This window comes from Solea senegalensis, linkage group LG20 (genome assembly GCF_019176455.1).
Source record: "Solea senegalensis isolate Sse05_10M linkage group LG20, IFAPA_SoseM_1, whole genome shotgun sequence".
Taxonomy (NCBI): Eukaryota; Metazoa; Chordata; class Actinopteri; order Pleuronectiformes; family Soleidae; genus Solea; species Solea senegalensis.
The window spans coordinates 11,394,655-11,414,877 of record NC_058039.1 but is presented as its reverse complement, the minus strand read 5'-3'; the positions used below and the strand labels follow the sequence as shown (position 1 = coordinate 11,414,877).

General features: G+C 42.3%; 1 protein-coding gene across 1 annotated transcript in view; it reads left to right on the top strand.

The window, feature by feature from the left end:
- The window catches only part of csmd2 (CUB and Sushi multiple domains 2), a 222,569-nt gene that overhangs the window by 25,112 nt on the left and 177,234 nt on the right, over nt 1-20,223 (top strand). The window contains exon 3 of the mRNA XM_044052677.1: nt 15,485-15,597. Within this exon, the coding sequence (XP_043908612.1) occupies nt 15,485-15,597 (113 nt within the window). The remainder of the gene's footprint in view (nt 1-15,484; nt 15,598-20,223) is intronic.

Here is a 20,223-nt window from a genome sequence, read left to right as displayed (position 1 = left end):
GGCGGGAAAGTGTGAAAGAGAAGGAAGCGTGGAAGGGACAGATTTTCAGCCTGCAGGCTTGGTAGGACCTAAATAAGGAGCACTAGTGCATGATGCTGGGAGTGGCACCACTACGGTCAGCCCTCATGGTTCTGAGGTGTGTGTGTGTGTGTGTGTCTCTGTGTATGTGTCACAGCCATGATATAGTGACTTGTTTTCCTTACAACGTCAATCATCACGTTTTACGGATAAAGAGCAGTCGCGATGTCACGCGTAAGAATTCGAACATCATTTAAAAGCCTCGGGATTCACGATATGACCAGTGCTAGGCTCACACGGGTGTCCACTCTCGTGTGCAGTTCTTTTTAATGTTCCATTTTCCTCCAAATGGAAACAAAATTGACATCACATGGTGATTGAGGAAGACCCGAAATTAAGGATTATATAACATTATAAATCAAGTGAGGTCCATGTTCCTTTTAGACTTCCAAACTGACTTCTTTTTGCAACCAGCGGAGTCGCCCCCTGGTGGCTATTCAGTATTTCCTGATTGGCTTCATCTGGCAAACTCTTGGTGAAATGTTGGTGAAGGGATGTTAAAAAGACACCAATCTGTGTTTGATCATTGTGCACATGTCAACCTCTGCCTTTTAAATGTGAAACTACTAAACTCAACCAAATTGAATCCCGACCCAAAGGAACGTTAACCTGTAGTAAATAATACCAAAGCAGGGTTTGTGTTGAACGTAATCTGGACTACAACACTCCTTTACACAGTCACAGATTATGATATATGATGGGTTAGGGTCGGCAAAAAAGTCTCATTCTTTTCCAAGATTTGTCTCCTTTAAACTCGGCTGTTACTCTCTTCCCTCTAAAAAAAAAAGATATGTGTCTCGTTAGCTTCTAAATGCTCCACTCTATCAACTAGTTAACTCATTTGTCTATTGTTTATGTGCAGAGCTAGTGAAGAATAGCTTTTTTAGAGCCTTTTTTGCTCCCCTCTCTCAAAATAGCCGTGTTTGCGTCTTAATAAAGCAACACTAATGAGAGTGATTAGACTGATTGAATTAAAAAGTTAAGTTGCAGACCTCAAGTGCAAGTCGGTGAAGTAAAAGATGTGTTGACAGTGTGTTGACGTGTATGTAAGGGAGGTTCTGAAGATGCGTCTGTGGGTTCGGCGTTAAAGGAATACTTCACCTACTTGCATTTAGCTTTGTATTACTAGGTAGGGGTAGTATTTTTGAAAACATGTGCTTCCCAACCTCAGTTTCCCCAAAGATGGCGGACACTGTTTACATTCCGGGAATGAGGTTTGCAGTTTCAAGCCTCGGACCAAGTGTCACTGGTGGGCATGTAGAGCTGAAACAATTTATCGATTAATAATCGATTACTAAATTAATCGGCAACTATTTTGATAATCGATTCATCAGTTTGATGCTTTTTTCACGATTAAAACAAGATTTCCGATTGTTTAAACTTCTTAAATGCGAGTATTTTCTTCATTTCTTTGCTCTGGATAACAAAGAAGTCCTTGAGAGTGAGTCATTTTGGTTTGTGGACAAAACACGACATTTGATAACGTCATCATTTCCAGGTTTGATGAACACCGATCAATATTTGATGGACCAAACGATTAATTGAGAAAATAATCTAGAAAGATTAATTGATTATGAAAATAATTGTTAGTTGCAGCTCTATGGGCATGTAACAAAAAAAGGAATGAGGATATTTCTCGACTCAGGGGAAACTGAGGTTGGGAAGCACAATTTTTCAAAAATACTACCCCTATTCTAGTAATACAAATCTAAATGCAAAGTGGGACCCCTTTATAATTTGATTTTATTGTGAACATAAACAGTAACGGTTATAGCTGCATATAAAGAACACCTGATCAATAATATACTGGCTGAATAATTTTAATTACTTAAGACGAGGTTGTTTTACCCTCCTGTTAATCCACTCGTTTCCCCTTTTTCTCTCGTCGCCGACACCAGCTGTTTACATTAAAAAAAAGAGATGTATGTGTATCACGTTGTATAATGTCGCTTGTATTTAGCTTTAGAGCAGCTATAATGACATATTTTTATCGCTTCCGAGTTAACGCTATCGTCATACACGGCCGTAACTGTGATTGTGCGTATGCTTCACAGCTTGGGGCGCTTGATGTGTTTTCGCGTGCGCCCGTGTCGCTTCACTTTTACGCGCGGAAACGCGGCACAGCGCTAGTCGCCGAGTCAAGTGTGCAGAGAACCCGGCAGCCTGCGGGTCGGGATGAGAGTGGGTAACAAACAGTGGCACCTTGCCAAAGCAATAACTCCTCGTCACTGATGGCTTGGGCCGTCAATCACTCATGCGACGCATACTTTGCAAAATGACTCCGGTACGAGAACATGTGTCTGCAACACACGTTTCCTCCGATTCCAAGTGCCAGGCATGCATGTTGCTGTACATGCGGCGGAGGCGGAGTGTACTTGTTTGTTGCGGCCATGATTATACGTTTTACCTAACAGCTTCCACTTACACATCCTGGTAATCTCTATATGTAGATTTGTTATTTTGTTTTTTGTTTTTCCGTGCACACTCCAGACTGACGCAACCACACACACACACACACATTCTGCTGGATTTATGGTTCCTCTGAATCGGGGCTGCTAATGGAGAGACTGCCACTTATCAACGCCAGCTTTAACGACATACTGCTAAAAACAGGGGGGAAGAGTGATAGTTTGTTTTTCATCATCGTGCACTGGGAAAAAGTGAAATGACGCCGGGATTTATGGCGTCTGCTCACCTGTGAGGCAGAATTATTAGACCCCCGTAACCCCAGATTAGAGAAATAATCAACTAGATGGCTGTGAATTTATACCCTACATCCTGTGCATCGCCGTCGATATCCTCCCGTCCCATGTTCTTTACAGGATGCACTTCAGCAGCAGGCATGAAATGGAATGTTCCCCCCCGCAGAGATAAACCATTAAATCATGCACTGCACCGTTGAAAGAGATGTCATTTTCAGCCCTTTGCTACTCACTTTACATTATTTCGAGTCGAGGAAATGCACCAGACTTTTGTGAAGCCGGTCTGTTGAGCAGTTTGAACCTTCAGTGGTGGAAATACAATTGCTAAAAACGAGAGGTATAATTATGCCCATGCTGTACTACCTGCTCACATTTTAGCCAGTTTGTGTCCTAAAATAAAACCCCAAAACAACAAAGAACATAATTGTACCTTTTGCCTCAGCCAAAGTCAATGATCTTTGAATGTGAAGCTTTTTTATATATATATATCAAAATGAAGTTGGATCTTTATTTTTGGCAGCTGTTTTGAAAAATTCATAGATGGAACGAAAAGTGATTGTGACAGATTATCTGAGCACTTATTTCGTAAGATGTGATTATGCAGCACAGCGGCAGGGGGATTTATAAATGCTTCTGTGCAGTAGCTCCAGAATTAGACTTAACCATAAGAATATTGAATTAATTATGTCGTATTTTGAAAATGTTGTGATCTATGGCCAAATAATACAATTTCTACACAGCTAAGGGCATTTCCTCTTTCCTTTGGATAATGCATGCATGAGTCAAAATGTGAACCCCCCCCAATTTGTCCTACATGAACCTAATAAACACAGATTGTTTTCTTTTCATTTTTATATAACACATGTTTTTGGGTGCTTGAAAAGCACATAGTATAATATACATACGTCTAGTGCTATATGCCCCATGATATAAATTGATTAAAAAAAACTATCTTATAAAAGGGATTGTGGGAGGCGGATTTTATTGAATGCATGATAATCAACAGTGACGTGACGATCCATTATATTGGTGAAAAGTGCTAATTTGTCTGTTGTGCCCTCACTAACAGCTTTTTCCTGTTGATTTGGGCGGAACACTCATTTTTCACATTTTTACGATTCCCTTTCATCTCTTTTAATTTCCGTGCTACACTGGCTGTAGCTCGGGCCTACTGTTGGGGATTCAAGTCGTGAAAGTGTAATCATTTACCTTGTAAACCCTTTTTTTTTTTTATCAAAAAAGCGCACAAAATATTTAGTAGAGACGGAAAAGTCTTTGAACCGTCGCTCTAGGCCACATCATTTGTTTATCAGCGTGATTATTTTAAATACGTTATTTTCCCACAGTGATTTACATTTGTGTTCTTTAAATTAAAAGTCTCTAATGCACACACACGTTGTGAACACACACCATGCCCTCGAGCACTTGGCAAACATTCACAAACAAACAAACAAAAAATGACAGCCGTAAGAGCTCGTAGTCAAAGTTTCGTTTGCCATAGGAGAAATGTGTTCTTGGACAAGAGGAACGACAACCATAAACACTTGCTTCCCACAGCAAACAGACAAACAGTAACCTTATACTCTACTGTGTGCGCTGCCATTTGTCACCATGTGTGTCATAAATGTGTTTCTCTGACGATAAGTGGCATGTTGACGTGGCCAAGTTCAAACGGCGTAACAGGAAAACAGGGAAAATTCGACATAATGGTTACTGCAAAATGGCACACACACACACACAAAAAGAAAGATTGGGAGAAAACAGTCGGCAAGCAATGCAGACTCTTGTGCCTGCTGAGCAATTTTCATTCAGATTGGAGGAAGAGCTTTTGGACCTGCAGCCCACCTCCTGTGTTATTCTCCAACGTCTTGATATGTCACAGCCAAACAAGGAGACCCAAATGGCATAAGAGCATCGACAACACCGCAGGAAGTATTCAGCAGCCATTTGGAAAGTGCTAAATTACCCAGATGTGTGTGTGTGATAAGTGAACAATGCAGTCACTTCACTGTACGTCCCCGGTCACCTTCAATATCACAGTCTGCTTGGGATAATATTTGGAATGGGCATAAATCAACACGATATAAATTATGCCAACAGATTTTGACAGATTTGAGATTAGGAGTTAACATTTTAAATTTGAAATGACCAGAGGTTGAGATGACCTTCCCGTTTTTTAAGGCAGATTATGACAAAAAAAAAGTTTTAGAATTATAATTATTGCAATAAATGTCCGTAAAAGTACTTTTACAGATGGGGAACAACAAAATATTTGTTGAATAGGAGTGAAATCGTTCACGTCTCTGAGACAAACCAGTCATAGTGATTATACTGAACCTGAAAATGATATTGCAAGACACAAGCTGTTATGTCATTATTGCCCGGCAGGAACTAAACGTCTATTTGGCAAAACATGAGTAGACATTTGGACTCTTGATGGTTGTGTTTTGTGAAATCGTTTTTCGGGCTCATCATAAGATGTGAACTTTCAACATCTGGGTGTTTTTGACTGCCTCAGTATAATTAAAAACAACTACGATATGGCGGCAGAGAACTGCTGGTATTTGCTTTACATTACATTACATGTCATTTAGCAGACGCTTTTATCCAAAGCGACTTACAATTGAATACAATCAGCCAGGGGTGGAATCGAACTTGCGACCATTGCGACTATGATGTCTTTCGCACACAGGGTACTGGTCTTAACCACTGAGCCACTCCACCCCCATTTGCTCTTCTCATACCAAGTGGTGAAAAACAGAAGAAATACAGACACAATCATGTCCAAGCTTATAGGTAAATCCCTGGCATCATTTTTTTATCCTGCCTTTGTTGATTTAGCTTTTTTTTCCCTCTTCAGTGTTACTGTTGTTACAATATCATCCATTTTTCCCTTTGTTTCCTCTTGTTCATCCCTGGGAGACACAGAGCATAACGGTCTAATTAGTTACCCAAACACCTTGTGAAATGGATAAAGCGCACACGCACACGCACACGCACACACACAACACAACTGTTGTTTATATCTGAGTGAGGACACCTCATAGGCATAATGCATTTCCATATTTACCTTAGTAAGTGCCTGACCTGAACGAACCCTAAAACCAGACTGTGAATTTGTCCATAGAACTGACATGAAAACCATAGCAGAGATGTTGACAACTGAAATAGAAAATATTAATTGTCTCCATGTCAGGGTAGGGGGATCATTATTGTTGAGATTTATGGACTAAAGGGGCCACAGCCAACAGCATACAGACACAACACAGATTTCATCAGAGCACATGCAAGAGCCTGCAGCTAAATCCAGATCAGAACCAGTGTTTTTTGTTTTTTTTTACAGCATTACAAACACCCTCTACCACCACTCTCTCCTCCCCCTCCCCTCCCCTCCTCCTTCTCTTCTCTCCCTTCCCCTGCTGTCTCGTTCCCTCCGTTGCTCTTTGATCACCCTTGCCACAGGAACGACAGAGGAGGGACTGGGGTAAAAAGTAGATAGCATTGGCTGGTCAGTATTAGCCCTGCTGGCTCATCAGATCTTCTGCCCAACCTTGATTTGCTCGCCTCGCCTCAGCACGGCATGCCACGGCACGGTTTAGGTTGCATCTCCACTACAAAAAAAGACTCTGTTTTACACGCGACACACACACACAAACACAAACGAGTGACTAGTGACTTGTGAAGCAGTTGTTTGATGGTATTTTCTTCAGTACTTCCTCCATGACCAGAGCACAGACTCCGTCTGACACAGTCCGACATTTCCGGTTTTCCGGTTAAGCGTTTTTAGGATTGTTAAGTCGTTTTAACTGATCAAGAGTGCGGCATTGTTTGGCTTGGTTCTTGTGTCGGACGTCTCCGGAGCACAGACTCTCAACAGATCAAAAGATCGCACAACATCGTAATTTCACCTCAGCATGTGTCTGGACACGTGGGAGGAAATCCAATCAGACATATTATATTTATGGCCATGTGTGGGGAAATAGTGACAATCAGTGGGGACTGGACCTCAGGTATTTATCTACCCCCCACCTCTATATTTCATGTTGAGAAGAAAGAAAAAAAAACAATATCAATGACACTATTAGTATTGTTTTTCCATTTCATACCACTTGTTAATTAGTTAGTTGGACCAAAATTAGTCAAGACAGTTTTTCAACCTAACATGATCACAACTTTAGCCTCAAGGTTGTTCAGTAGGGATTGTATTTGAGCTGTAGCTTGTGGTTGCCTTTGATTTTATACCTTTTTTTTTTTATACAAAAAACACATTTCTGGGAAACGAAAGTACACATTGCGTGTGTTAATGTTTGTTTTGTTTTGTGTAAACAACTCCTGCTTGTAAAACAGCATTTAAAACCCCTATAGTCATTTAGGCACATAACACAATATGACTTTAACACAGAGTGCATTTACATACTGTGCATTTAATCTAAAATTCAGAATGCTCATCATGTTTGTGCTCATTCTATCGGGATTTCTTTCACCTCGTTTCATGTTTGCTTCCATGCTTGTCCTTATTCTCTCCTTCATCATTCATTACACCCTTGTATGACATAATTGCTACACACACACACGCACACTGGCATCTCTTAGCTTCGTCACGTTCCTGGGGTTGAGAGTGACACGGCATTGAATTATTATTATTATTTTCTTAATTCCTAATTGTTTCCTGCCCAGCGATTACTGCCGAGCAGTTTGTGTAGAGCCGGGGTAAAACACAATGGACATGGCAACGTCACTTTGTCACCCTTGATTTGTTTGCTGTAAATGTAATTGACTTATTCCCCTACAAGGCAGGAACAAAGAACTCAGTTGTTTGTTTGTTTGTTTTTCTTCCTCTCTCCAGTGTCAGTGCATTTGTGGTGTTTGTTTAAGCGTCTTGTACCAGTAATTATAATCGTCCATTATTATGCCACATATCACATCTATTAATGCTTATTCGAAGGGTTTTAGTAGAGTCTGTGTTGAGTCTTGAGTCCTCAGTGTTTGAGTCCAATTAACCAAAGAGGAGATTGAGTCAAGTTCGAGTCTGGCTATGGCCTTTATTTACATATATTTATCTAAAAAAGTCGGGGATTTGATTGGAAAGTGAGTGCTCCGTGGAGAGGCTTGTCCTTGGAGCCTCCATTTCAAAAGAAAATAACCATCATTATGTACATTCTGTGTGCGGGATCATGGGATTTGTTGTCTTATTTGTTTCCTCTGTGCATTTGTGTTTCATGGGGCTGGATCTATTAATGGAAAATGCACACACAAAAAACAGTTTTTTAACCATTTGTGCCTCAGTAGATAACACTTAACAGGTTACTCATCCCACATGCAATGCATATATGTATATATATATGTATATATATATATATATATACTGTATATATATATATATATATATATATATATATATGTATATGTAATATATTTTACATAAGTGCAATACACATATATAATATCTCATGTTCAATCCTATTTATACTGTAAATATGAAGCCCATACTGTAGATATTCTGGAAACTGCCTATAACTTTTTATAGTCTTATTGTTAACATCATCCTATATTGTACTTTCACATATGTGGAAATGCATGTTTATTATTATTATTATTATCTTTATCTTTACTGTTTTTTGCTGCTGTGACAATGTAAATCTCCCCACTGCGGGACGAGTGAAGGACTATCTTATCTTATAGCAAAAATGGGTAAAGTGAGCATCTTAACCTTGTAAATAAATGTGGTTTTCCATGGATTTAAAGTGTGTTTCCATGGATTTAAAGTGTGGGAATTGCTTTGGCTAATATAAGCACACTTGCTCAACAACACACTGTATAAAACATATATCTACCAGCAGTATTACTTTGTTTTATGTATTATACATTTGTATATACCTGCGCCTAGAAACAGCAACAGAGATGAATAAGGAATGGAATCCTTCACTAGCATGGCATGTTTCATTTGACATTATCTGCTGAATGTCCAAACACACAGAGAAGACAGTGTGTCTCACTATTTTTGCCTAACATGTATCTATGTTGTCGGGCAGACACAGATACCATCAAGACAATGTAATTCACTGTTAATGGAGTGCAGATAGGCCTGGAGATAAAGCAGTCACATCATTCACTCACAGGCTGATTGGTAGACACTTTAGTGAAAGTAAGTGTGTGTGTGTGTGTGTGTGTGTGTGTGTGAGAGTGCGTGTAAACCAACCCTCAGGTAGAAATACATATAATTTAAGAGCAAGTGATCACGTATCTCTAGTAAAGCTGCTGGTACACTGGTCCATAACTCCTCGTCTCTGTCATACAAACACATCCTTTAGTTTAACTGCTGATGACTTCGGTAATTGTGTGCAGCCAGTGACAACTAATCAGTCCTCGCGTTGCCACCTGCACATTTTCACGGCCCAAACGTGAACGCGTCTGATGTGTGAGGAATTCAATCACTGTTGTGTTTTAGGAAATCGTTCACTCTCTCTCCCCCCACCCGTCTCTGTGATTTCACTCTCCACTCAGAAGTTCACGTTTTGGGTGTTGTAATTTTTTGACATTTGGCTTCATCTGTTCCCTTTGTTCCTTCTTCCTCTCTTACCCCCCTTATATCAAACCCTCCCTCTCTCTCTCCCCGTCCCTCCTCCCGAGACACTAGGTTGTTAATGACTTCACTGCGGTTCGTCTCTCAGTCGGCGCTGACTGCGGTTGATGATCTCAACATCAGCATTCAGCGTGAGAGACATCTGAGAGGCTCTCCACCATCGCTGTTCAACCTCAATGCGCAAATACCTCGTGATGTCACACACACACGCATGCATATTAACAAGCAGTTTGTGATATCGATTCTCAGGAGAAAGACACAGCAGTGTTTGACTCAGAAGGATGCCAGTCTCTTTTAAAATGGTGATGCGCGTGGGATCTGTGGAGGGAGGGGGCCCCGTGTGTGAGATTTAACAAATTGTTGCGTGCCATAGACTGCATGGAACGGATGCAACCTTTGAAAAATGAAGCTGAGGCAGTGGGACGGAAGTAGCAGTTAGTCACCTGGGGCAAAAAGAACTCCATTTGACTGGGGAGACTATGAGAAAATGTGCCTCCTTCTCGTTTCATTTATAATGTCAGGAAACATTTAGTTGATGGTCTCAAATGCTATTTTCAGGTCTTGCCGACAACTGGAAGACGGCTTGTTTGCGGAACATTCTGGACAGTGTAATGTTACAGTAGGACAGACGGAGAAAAATGAGCAGTAATCTCTGACTCAAAGTGAGAAATGGCACCCCCTCCCTCCCCCCCTTTACAATGATGAACATTTTAGAGGTTGAGGTCTTCTGCTGCGCGCACTACTAACAAACCACTAATGAATACATTTGCAAGCTTTCACATTTAATACCATGAGTTTTAACTGAAAGAGAGAGAGAGCGCGCTGAATGCCGGCCATAAAAAAAGATCACACCCTTGAGGAAAATGATTTGGTGCATTTCAGCTCGCCCAGAGAGAAAGGATGGGGAGGCTGATGGAGATGCAACCTAATTGCTCGCAAAAGTCTTCCTCTTAACTGGGGAATCAAATCATCTGTGTGGGAATGGAATGACATTTTAACCTCTGCCAGGCTTCACAGTCAGCTTCTTTTTCTCCACTGTAAGGAGAGTAAGGGATAAGTCATGCATGCACATGCATATGTGCAACCTGTTGCATTATTCACAGATATTTATTAAACACATTTAGCAATGGGAGCGTTTTGGCAGCCCGTGGCCAATTGGAAAGGGAACTTGGCTTGTAACCAGAAGGTCACAGGTTCAACTCCCCACCAGGTCGAAAGGGCTGCGGTACCCCTGAGCAAGGTACCCAACCCCCATTGCTCCCCGGGCGCTACTCAGTGTGGCAGCCCACTGCTCCTAATTCTGGGATGGGTCAAATGTAGAGAAATTATTTAATAATAATTTAATAAAGTATATATTCTATTTTCTTTCGCCAGAACTTAATAAATGAAGTGGGGCTGTGTGTAATCATCGCTCAGTAGCAAGTTGGATCTTACAAAACAAACCAAGGCCTTGTCCTTGAACTTGTCTTGTGTGAAAGGAGCGCACACACACAGTTCCTGTGCAGCTATTCTTCCACCAATCATGACAGCCTAAACACAGTGTTCTCCCTGATTTTAAACGTAAGCAGTTAATAATGTAACCCTAACCTCAGTTCAAATGAAAACGGAACCAGTTCCTCAGAAATGAGGTTCTGCCTAATTAGGACCAGGTTTTTGTTCTCCATGAGTGCTGGTCCTGACAAGGTCACCGATTATGCCAGAAAAAAGGTCCTGAAGAGTTAACAAATAGAAATGCACACACACACTGACTCTCTCTCTCTCTCTCTCTCAGCACCGTACATTTATCGGCTAATGTCTTCCCTTCTACTCACCCATCAAAATGTAGCCACTGTATCAGTTTCTCCTTTTTTCATCTTCCTTCCTTCCTCATCCCTCCTTCTGCTGGAAAATCAGCTGCATCAGCACAATCCTTATCCTCCACCTCAAGTGCACACACACACACACACACACAGAGAGAGAGAGAGAGAGAGAGAGAGAGAGATACTTATTTTTAAGGATGAATGACCTCATTTAGTCTAAACTCCTGCTAAACTCCTATATTTTTGGGGTCACAAACGCAAGTGTGCGCGGGGACGCTTGCAGGAATAGTGCGAGTGCGTCTGCGTGAATACGTAAGCCCGAATCCCAGAGTAGCCGTGAAAGCCTCATGATGGAGGTTCTCTCTCCATGACTCATCCTCCTCGCCCCGCTCAAAGTAGCCTCATGGTTTTTATTTTATCACACACCGATGTGTCTTTCTCACCTCCCAGCTTTCCATTTGGTGCCCTCCCTCACCCTGCGTCTCAGCGCCGCCATCTCCTCATTATAATACCTCTACAGGGTTCCTGCATGGCCATGGTTCTGCAAATATACTGTCTGTCCCCCTCCCCCCCTTGTTCCCATGGGCAGTGGTTGGATAATTGGAAGCAGAGGTTCTTCATTGAGATGATGCTGAGGCTACTCAGGTGGAAAGCCCTCTTAATAGACCTCTGCTCTTTTCACACATGCACACACACACGGCATATAATCTCAATGTGGATGCAGCCATGTACACATCACACCTGTTCTCCTTAGAGGTCCCTATTGCTTGGATTACTCAGCCTCCCGATCAATCAATCTATCCGATAAATCCAATCTTTACTTTTTGACAAATTAGACACAGGACACATGAAAAAGGCTTCTTTTCTTTTTCACCCCCAAACTGTATGTTTACCCTCGACTCTCTCCGTCTCCTCATCTCTCCCCTCCTGTCCGTCACTGCCTTTGATTCAACCTCTATCAATTTACCCCTCACTTGAGACACCTGCGCTGCATATCCGTCCTTTTGTATCGCTCAGTTGCAATCATATCTCGCATCTTTTTATTCCCCCCCCACACACACACACACACACACACACACACACACAATACAGGCTGCACAGTGTGCCGCAGTCCGTATCACATGACAATATTTAATCTCTCCTCACATGTGAGGCCTGTTTTGTAGGAAGAATCCATCTTGTTTGGTCCCTATAGCTCAGAAAAAAAAGGATTTGGGTCACGTCTGGGTTTTTACTAGACGCTCACGATTCCGATGCGACGAGAATCCCTTCTCATTTGCGGACACCCCACCGCCCACATCAGTCCCTCCATTCAACCCCCACCTGTCTCGCAGTGCATTGCTGAAACAAGATGGCTGCTTTCCAACTCAATTTGCGGTCAGTGAAGGGGCCATTTGCATGAACATGTGTCCCTCCGTTGAGCTGATATCCCACCGTGACGCTCTGACAGAGGGGAGTGAAATCATGCATACATTTAAGTCGTCTTCCCTTTTTGGTCTAATTCATCTCTCCCACACTGGTGTTTTGCAGCTTTTTTCCTCCACCTCCATTGCGATGATTAATGTGTATAAGTGAAACATTTAGGGCCCTCTCAACACAATTGGATTAAAGGGAGGCATGTAACCGGCTGTAAAGAGTCGGCTACATATGCCTTGAGGTGGCACATTTGGGATCAGGAAATGAAAATTAAAGTGACACTTGGGAAAGGAAATATCAAAGAGGAGCCAAAAGTAATGTGAACAACACTGTCCTTGATTAAAATCTGTAAATTCTTCTCGATCCAGATGAATCTGGCAATGGGCGCTATGCGTGTGTCTTTCAGTATGTGGCAAACATGTTAAATGGATTTAATATGTGAAAGTGGTAAACGCCGCGGCGGAAAGCTAATAAGACAAGACTCATTACTCAAACTATGTAGCTTGTTCCCAACATAATTTTAGTACACTGTTTATTGGTCCCTCAGAGGTTTAATTTGCCACACACTAGTTGTTACAGTGTTTTATTAAGCATCTTCTTCTCCTAGCGAGTCTGCAATTATCTCAGGAGAACCTCACGTGACTGACGAAGTGATGAACGAAAATGAAGCAAGACGATGGCGGTTCACTGAGACCACATGCTCTGTTCCTGAACATATAGGAGGACCTAAAGGGCTAACATGCAGAAAGAAATGTAACGTATTATCCAAAAATAGAACTTGGTTTTCATAACTTAGTAGAGTATATGACGCAGGAGTCCTCCCTTTTGTTGCAATCTGCGCTCTCACCTATAGACTTACACACTGAACCTTCAATGAAAGATGGAAATAAAACATATGTGCGTTTGTTCGTATGTAGTTGTAATCTATCAATTCAACGTGGCTTTGTGCACATGATGTTTGTGCCACCAGGGGACACCGATGTAGTATCCGTGACTCACTCACTCATCATATACCGCTTTGTCCTTCACATGAGGGTCGGTGGTTGGGGGCAGGCGCTGGTTCCCTGCCAATCCCGGCTGACATAAAGCAAAAGGCAGGGTACACCCTGGGCAGGTCCATCACAGGGCCACATTGGTCCCTGTGTGCGAAAAAGGTCGCACACATGGTTGCAATGGTCGCAATTCGACTCCACCCATGGCTGATTGTACTCAATTCCATTGTAAGTCGCGTTGGATAAAAGTGTCTACTAAATGACATGTAATGTAATGTAATGGTCCCGGTTCTGCACAGCACGGCACGGTTTAGGTTGGTTTTCCACTACAAAAAACAGTACCTACTCAGCGTGGGCGGAGTCATCACTGCGGTGACTTTGTTTTACACACACACACACAAACGAGTGACTAGTTACTTGTAAAGCTGTTGTTTTCAGTCTAACTGAATCAGTACTTGCTCCGTGACCGGCGCAAATGTTGACATTTCCCTGGTAATTGTTGGAGATTAACTCCACATTAACTCACTTTTTAACTGATCGACAGTTCGGCACTGTTCGGCTCGACAGCACTCTGACCAATCAGTGGCCGACAGTCTGGCGACGTCACGCATAGTACCTGCTCAGCGTGCTTGGAACCTCGCCAGAGTAGTAGAAACGCAACAGCGAGGCGAGCCGGTGGAAACACGCCAATAGAGACAAACAACCATTTACTCTCACACTCACTTTAGAGTGTCCAATCACCAAATCTACATGTTTTTGGACTATGGGAGGAAACTGGAGAACCCTGAGAAAACCCAAGCACACACGGGGAGAACATCCAAACTCCAACCAGGTCACGAACCCGAGTCTTGTTGCTGCAAATGACTTTACCCCAGTAAATAAGAAATGTACAATGTGATTCCGAGACTGCTCGGAATCACATTGGTTGGATATCAGGAAAAGACAAAATGTTAAATCCAAAAATACTCAATAGTTGCAGACTGTAAAAGCAACAATGCCATTGTCACTGAAACATGTCTTGGGCTGTTGCGAGCACAACTGTATTGTTAATAGCTCATTCGTTTAAAATATGTGAAATGACTATATCAGACTGTCCAGCCAGCTCTTACCTGACAGTGTCCATGCTGGAAGTGAAGAGAGACACCTTGTAAATGACCAGCATTAGACTTCTAGAACTGCTTCAGAATGAGGTTTCAGCAAATGGAGGCACCAGCTGCAGCACAAACGGGGAAACTGCGGGAGACCTGATTCAGAGGAGATAACATTACATTACTGAGATGACATTCATAGCTAAGTGTTCCGCAGGAGATACCGGCCACTACCAGCCACCCTGCTATTTTATGAGCTATGTTAGCTTCTGGCTAAATATGTAGCGCCACTGAAATTATTCCGACAAGTGGAAGATTGAGGGATTAAGTTTGAAAGAAGTAGATTGTTTTTACTGATAGACGAGCAGTGAAGTACTTTGGTTTTCAGAAGTACAGCTACAAATAGCAAGTATTTACTGTTTCAAGTTGATTCCTCGTCTGTTGACTCAGAATTTGCCGGTTTTATGTGTGTTGTCTGTTCATCTGTCGGCTCTCTTCCCACAGAGGCTGCTGTGTTTGTAATCCACTGTGGATTTTATGATTGCACTTCTGCTTTCTTCACTAAAGGAAGGGAAGGAAGAATATTTTGAGGTGTTTTCTCTCCTCTTGAGGTCTTGGCATTTTAATAATTTGTGGATGATCCAGAGTTTTGTTACACACAAACAAACAAAAAAAAAAATATACCCGAATGCCCAAGGGAACAGCTGGCCTGATGGAACGAGCAGGGTTTCGTACCTGACCTTGCAACCAACTGTGCAGTTGATTGCCCCCCCACTTTTTTTTTTTCTGACTGACCATTATTGTCCTTCTGTCCATTTGTTTTCAGGTTAACGGGGTTCCAGCTGCCCTCACCCATTGTGAGCACAGGCTCCAAGCTCACACTGTGGCTTCTATCCGACTACGCAGTCAGCGGGCAGGGATTTAAAGCCATCTATGAAGGTAACACGACTTCACTTTTTGTTTTGGTTGGCAACAGAACCAATTATAAGTGTTGCATATTGTTTCCCTGCTGCATGACGACGTGATGTAGTCAAAGGACTTTGCCAGACAGGGATCTGTGACTGTTTGACGGAACCTTAAGGCATCCATAAAGTATCTCCACTTTGTTGCTTATCAACTAATGTTGATAATTGACCGTCATTTTGAGCGTCTCCTGCTGATGTTTGACGTACAAATGAAGAAAAGACAAAAAAAACAAAACAAAGCACGAAGGAGAGAATCCTCGGAACACTGTGATTCATGTCGTAGCACAAAGGTAACCGTGCACTCCCAACTATAATTGCATCATCAGATGATTTAATTGAAAGCCATTCAATCCCGCTTTCTTATCATCGCTTCCTCCCCAGGCCGGGACAGGGACCTTTATCACAGTGACGTGGAATGCTTTATGACCCATGGTGGGATGATATTAATGATGGCACTCCTCAAGCCCACGCAGGAGGGAAAGGCGAGCCTAGGGAGGAGAAAGGCAATACAAGCCAGTGACTAATTAGGCTAATTACCTGACAGGGGTTTGTCAGTCTTTCTGAGATATTGTGAACGTGGGGATGTGGCTCGATGGAGCAACATCAAGCGACTCGGGAGGCCCGGGACCACATTGCGTGACTAAATAAAACCACCGATAAAAGCTCAAAGAGACATTTTTGTCAGGAGTTTCCTAACTCTGCTGAGAGGCAATTGTTGTGCTGTTCCTTTATATCACACTAGGTTAGACTTGAATATGTTCTGACCTTGACAAGCGTTTTTGTTTTTGCAGTTTAATGCTGTAATTTACTCATTTTGGTGGTGTTTGAAATCTTTGGCAGCGTTTTTACTCACAGGGAATTTGTAAAATGATGTAAATCCTGGGTGCCAAACCAGTCGAGATTATATGGAATATATATATATATGTGTATATATATATATATATATATATATATATGTGTGTAGTTCTGTGAGACTATTTCCACAAGGACTCCTGTGCTGGAGGTAGATCTGTTAAAGAACCATGAAGCTTTGGTCAAAGTGGGTACTAGATATCGCCAAAAGTCGTTGAATCTGCAGCAACTGGACTTCAATTTCGTGAAGATGTTTCGTCTCTTAGCCGAGAGGCTTCTTCAGCCCTGAGTGCTGCCGAGTAATATTATGTCACCAGCCGTCAGTGATATTTGAACGTACCACCGATTAAACCTCACAGCTAATCTTTTCAGGAAGTTTCTGGCACCTGGTGTCTGTCAGCTGGTGATCTTAAATAATAATGTCCCCGTTGAACCTGGCATCCATTTTCCTGTATTCAACCACTCACAGAAAGCAGCAGGACTTGGGTGTTCTCTGTTTCTACAACTGCTGTTTATAGAAGTAGTTTGTTACACTCCGTTTGAGCCAGAGATTCTTCTAAATAAATATGTTATTGCGCAATCATCCCCCCCGTAACTACACAATGTTGCACAGTTTCACAGCAATAAAATTCAACAGGGGAAAGCAGAAGACAATATGCACACTGAAATCTTACAGTAAATGATATTGTTTATTGTCTGGCAGAAAGTAATCGTCAATAAGTCCTTATCGGTTGTACTCCTTCACGAACCAAGTTATGCCGTAACTAAGCCTGTCACCGAAAGTTTATTTCCGTGCAAAAGCAACAAAAAATACATATTAATAGTGATACATTCATATGTATTCTATGCAGGGGGACAAGCTTGGCTTTTTTTAGTCATGACAAAATGATTGTTTTCCTGCCGTCCTTCATCCTGCTGAAGCCTGAGGCCCCCGTGATTGGACAAGAAACCACTGCCCTGTCCTTAGCTGTTTTTCTCATCCATTAAGTGTGAGCCCCCGCATGGTCACAGACAATAACTGCTATTCTTGGCGTAAATAGAGTGGCTGTACTTGTTTGCAGTGGGAGGAGGGATTGGGGGGTGAATGTAACACTGATTATGTCTCTGTGCACAAACTGTATGTGCATATGTGTGTGTGTGTGTGCCTTCTGCGTCGATGCCACCGAGGATCCCTCTGATAAACTGACTCACTCTATTAAATAATCTTTTTTTTTTTTGCTCTCTTCGACTGATCAGCCTCTCTCGGTTTGGCTTTTGGCAGGAAAAACCTCGGCATTTTCCTGTACCCTCGTTTTTATTAGGCCTGCACGAACCATACACCATTTTGGTGTGAGCCCATCTCGTCTATATTAGATATCTGCTCTGTTCCAGCCCACACTGCAATAAGTCTAAGTGCTGCATAGTCCATCTCCTCAACACACCGTGTAATGGCCGAGACCACTCTGGAATTTTTCCCCTCTTGTCACCATGGCAACCACCAGACTCCTTTTTTGGTCTTATTCTTCTCCTTCTCTTCCCCATCTCTTCACAAAAGTCTTTATTCATGTTTAATCTGTAGCTACAGAGGAGGAGTCTAACAGAAGCAAAGGGAATTAGAAACATGTGCTGAGCTTCTGAAAATATCTACTGGGAATAGAAGCTTTATCCCGTCTTACTGCATTCCGTGTGCTCTACCATTGCGCCGTTGTCTCTCACGATCTTTTCTCTCTCTCTCTCCTCGCTTATTCCTGCTCTCTCTCTCCCCTCCCTTTATTTTTTGTCTTCTTCACCTCAAATCTCAACCTCGGCGCCATCAGTATTTCTTCACCCCTCTCCAACTGTTATCCCGCACTCTGCCTCCCTCTCTTGAATATTAAAGTACCACAATGATTATCCAGTCATGTGTTGCCAAGTTTCTCCTCCGTCAGTGTCTTAGTTGCATAGTCAATGTGCCTCCCAACTGGGTCAGCTGAAAAAAAAAAAGAAAGAAAAGAAAAACAGCCAGCCTTGCAGCACGACTCAAGCAGCCTGCCTCCCTAGCATTAAATCTCTGCAGGTGTCTGACATGGAAATCATTTTAAACATTACACTTGTACATTGTAGTCTATGTTTCTCGGGAAAACATGAGAATCATTCTATGAATAAATATACAGAGTATGTTCTGTGGCAATTCACCGTAGGTGTAGTCACATTACAGTGTTTGTCACACAGCAATGACCCCTCATCGACAATAGAATAGTGCCTGTATCTGTTCCCCTTCAGCCACCGTCCCTGTCTTTCATGATCCTATCGGCATGGGCAAGGAGGAAGGCGGGGGCCGAGTCGATGAGCGTGATGAGCGGGGGCATTGGAGCTTGAATGAGTCTTGTGCTTAATTGAAAGAAGAAAAACGAGGCCCCTCCTCTTAAGCGGAGGAGAGTGCCAAACCAAAGTGTGTTGACCGAGTAAATCAAATTTTCTCTCCCCATGATCTAACAACACACATTTTCTCAAAGGGGGGGGAAACGGGGTTTTATTACCTGCTAATTGTCTGTCCAAAGGAGGATTGTTGTGAATGATTTTAAATCGCCTTTTTGATTTGAAATGTCCATGTATTCACCACTTTAGAACATAATACATACAATCCATTCATCTTCTACCGCTTTATCCTCCACATGAGGATTGCCGTAGCTGTGCCTATAACACCTATGGTCAAGCTCGTGTCCAATTTACCTAATTCCCATATTGCATGTCTTTGGGACTGTGGGAGGAAACTGGAGAACCTGGAGAATATGGCCCCAGTAAAATATAGAAATTGGTTTTCAAATATCTGATGTGTCTGATCCTCGTGAACCTCGTATCAACCCAAAGACGATGTAGGAAAGGCACCGTGGTGACACTTAAAGGAATACTACTCCTTTCTTTGTTATGTGCCCACCAGTGACAAAAAAGAATGGCGAATTTTCTGAGGAAACTGAGGTTGGGAAGCACAATTTTTCAAAAATACTGACCCTATTCTAGTAATACTAAATACAAATTGGTGAAATATTCCTTTAAGAGGTGTTAAGTGGCCTTTTTCACTTCACTTTACCTTAAATGTCTGGTGAGAGACAGTAGAAAGTACCTGGAGTGCTGTGTGTGTGTGTGTGTGTGTGTGTGGGGTGTTTAATGCTCGCTGATCCGCATCATTGATTTAATCAAATTGAAACTGTTGTGCTTTGAATTTGTGTAAACGGAGCAATGACGCTTACAAATATATGAACACATGTAAGGAGCGCACACTACTGCTGTGTGTGTGTGTGTGTGTGTGTGTGTGTGTGTGTGTGTGTGTGTGTGTGTGTGTGTGTGTGTGTGTGTGTGTGTGTGTGTGTGTGTGTGTGTGTGTGTGAAATCCACGTGCAGCCCCTTTTCTCAGCTGCGATAACCAGACATCCAATGCTACCTTCCCCTTCCCCGACAGCTGCACGGTTTTAAATAGAGCTCGGCTTTTAAGATCTGCCGGGACGTCTCCGATGAGTGAGGCGACGGTGACAATTACTAATAATCATAATAATTTAAATTTGGAGATAGGCATGGTATACTGGCATGTTGTGCTGCCGTGACAAGTCAACCTCTAATTATGATGTGAGATTAAAAGGGATGAGGAGGCAATTTTCTTTTTAGCATAGTCATAAAAGAAATAAATATTTTAGTCCTATTACCGCTGCTTACTGGTTATTTAATAACTCTGCAGGAAGCACGGCTCTCCAGTGCACTCTAATGTTCCTGCCCATGCCCAAAAGAAAACACA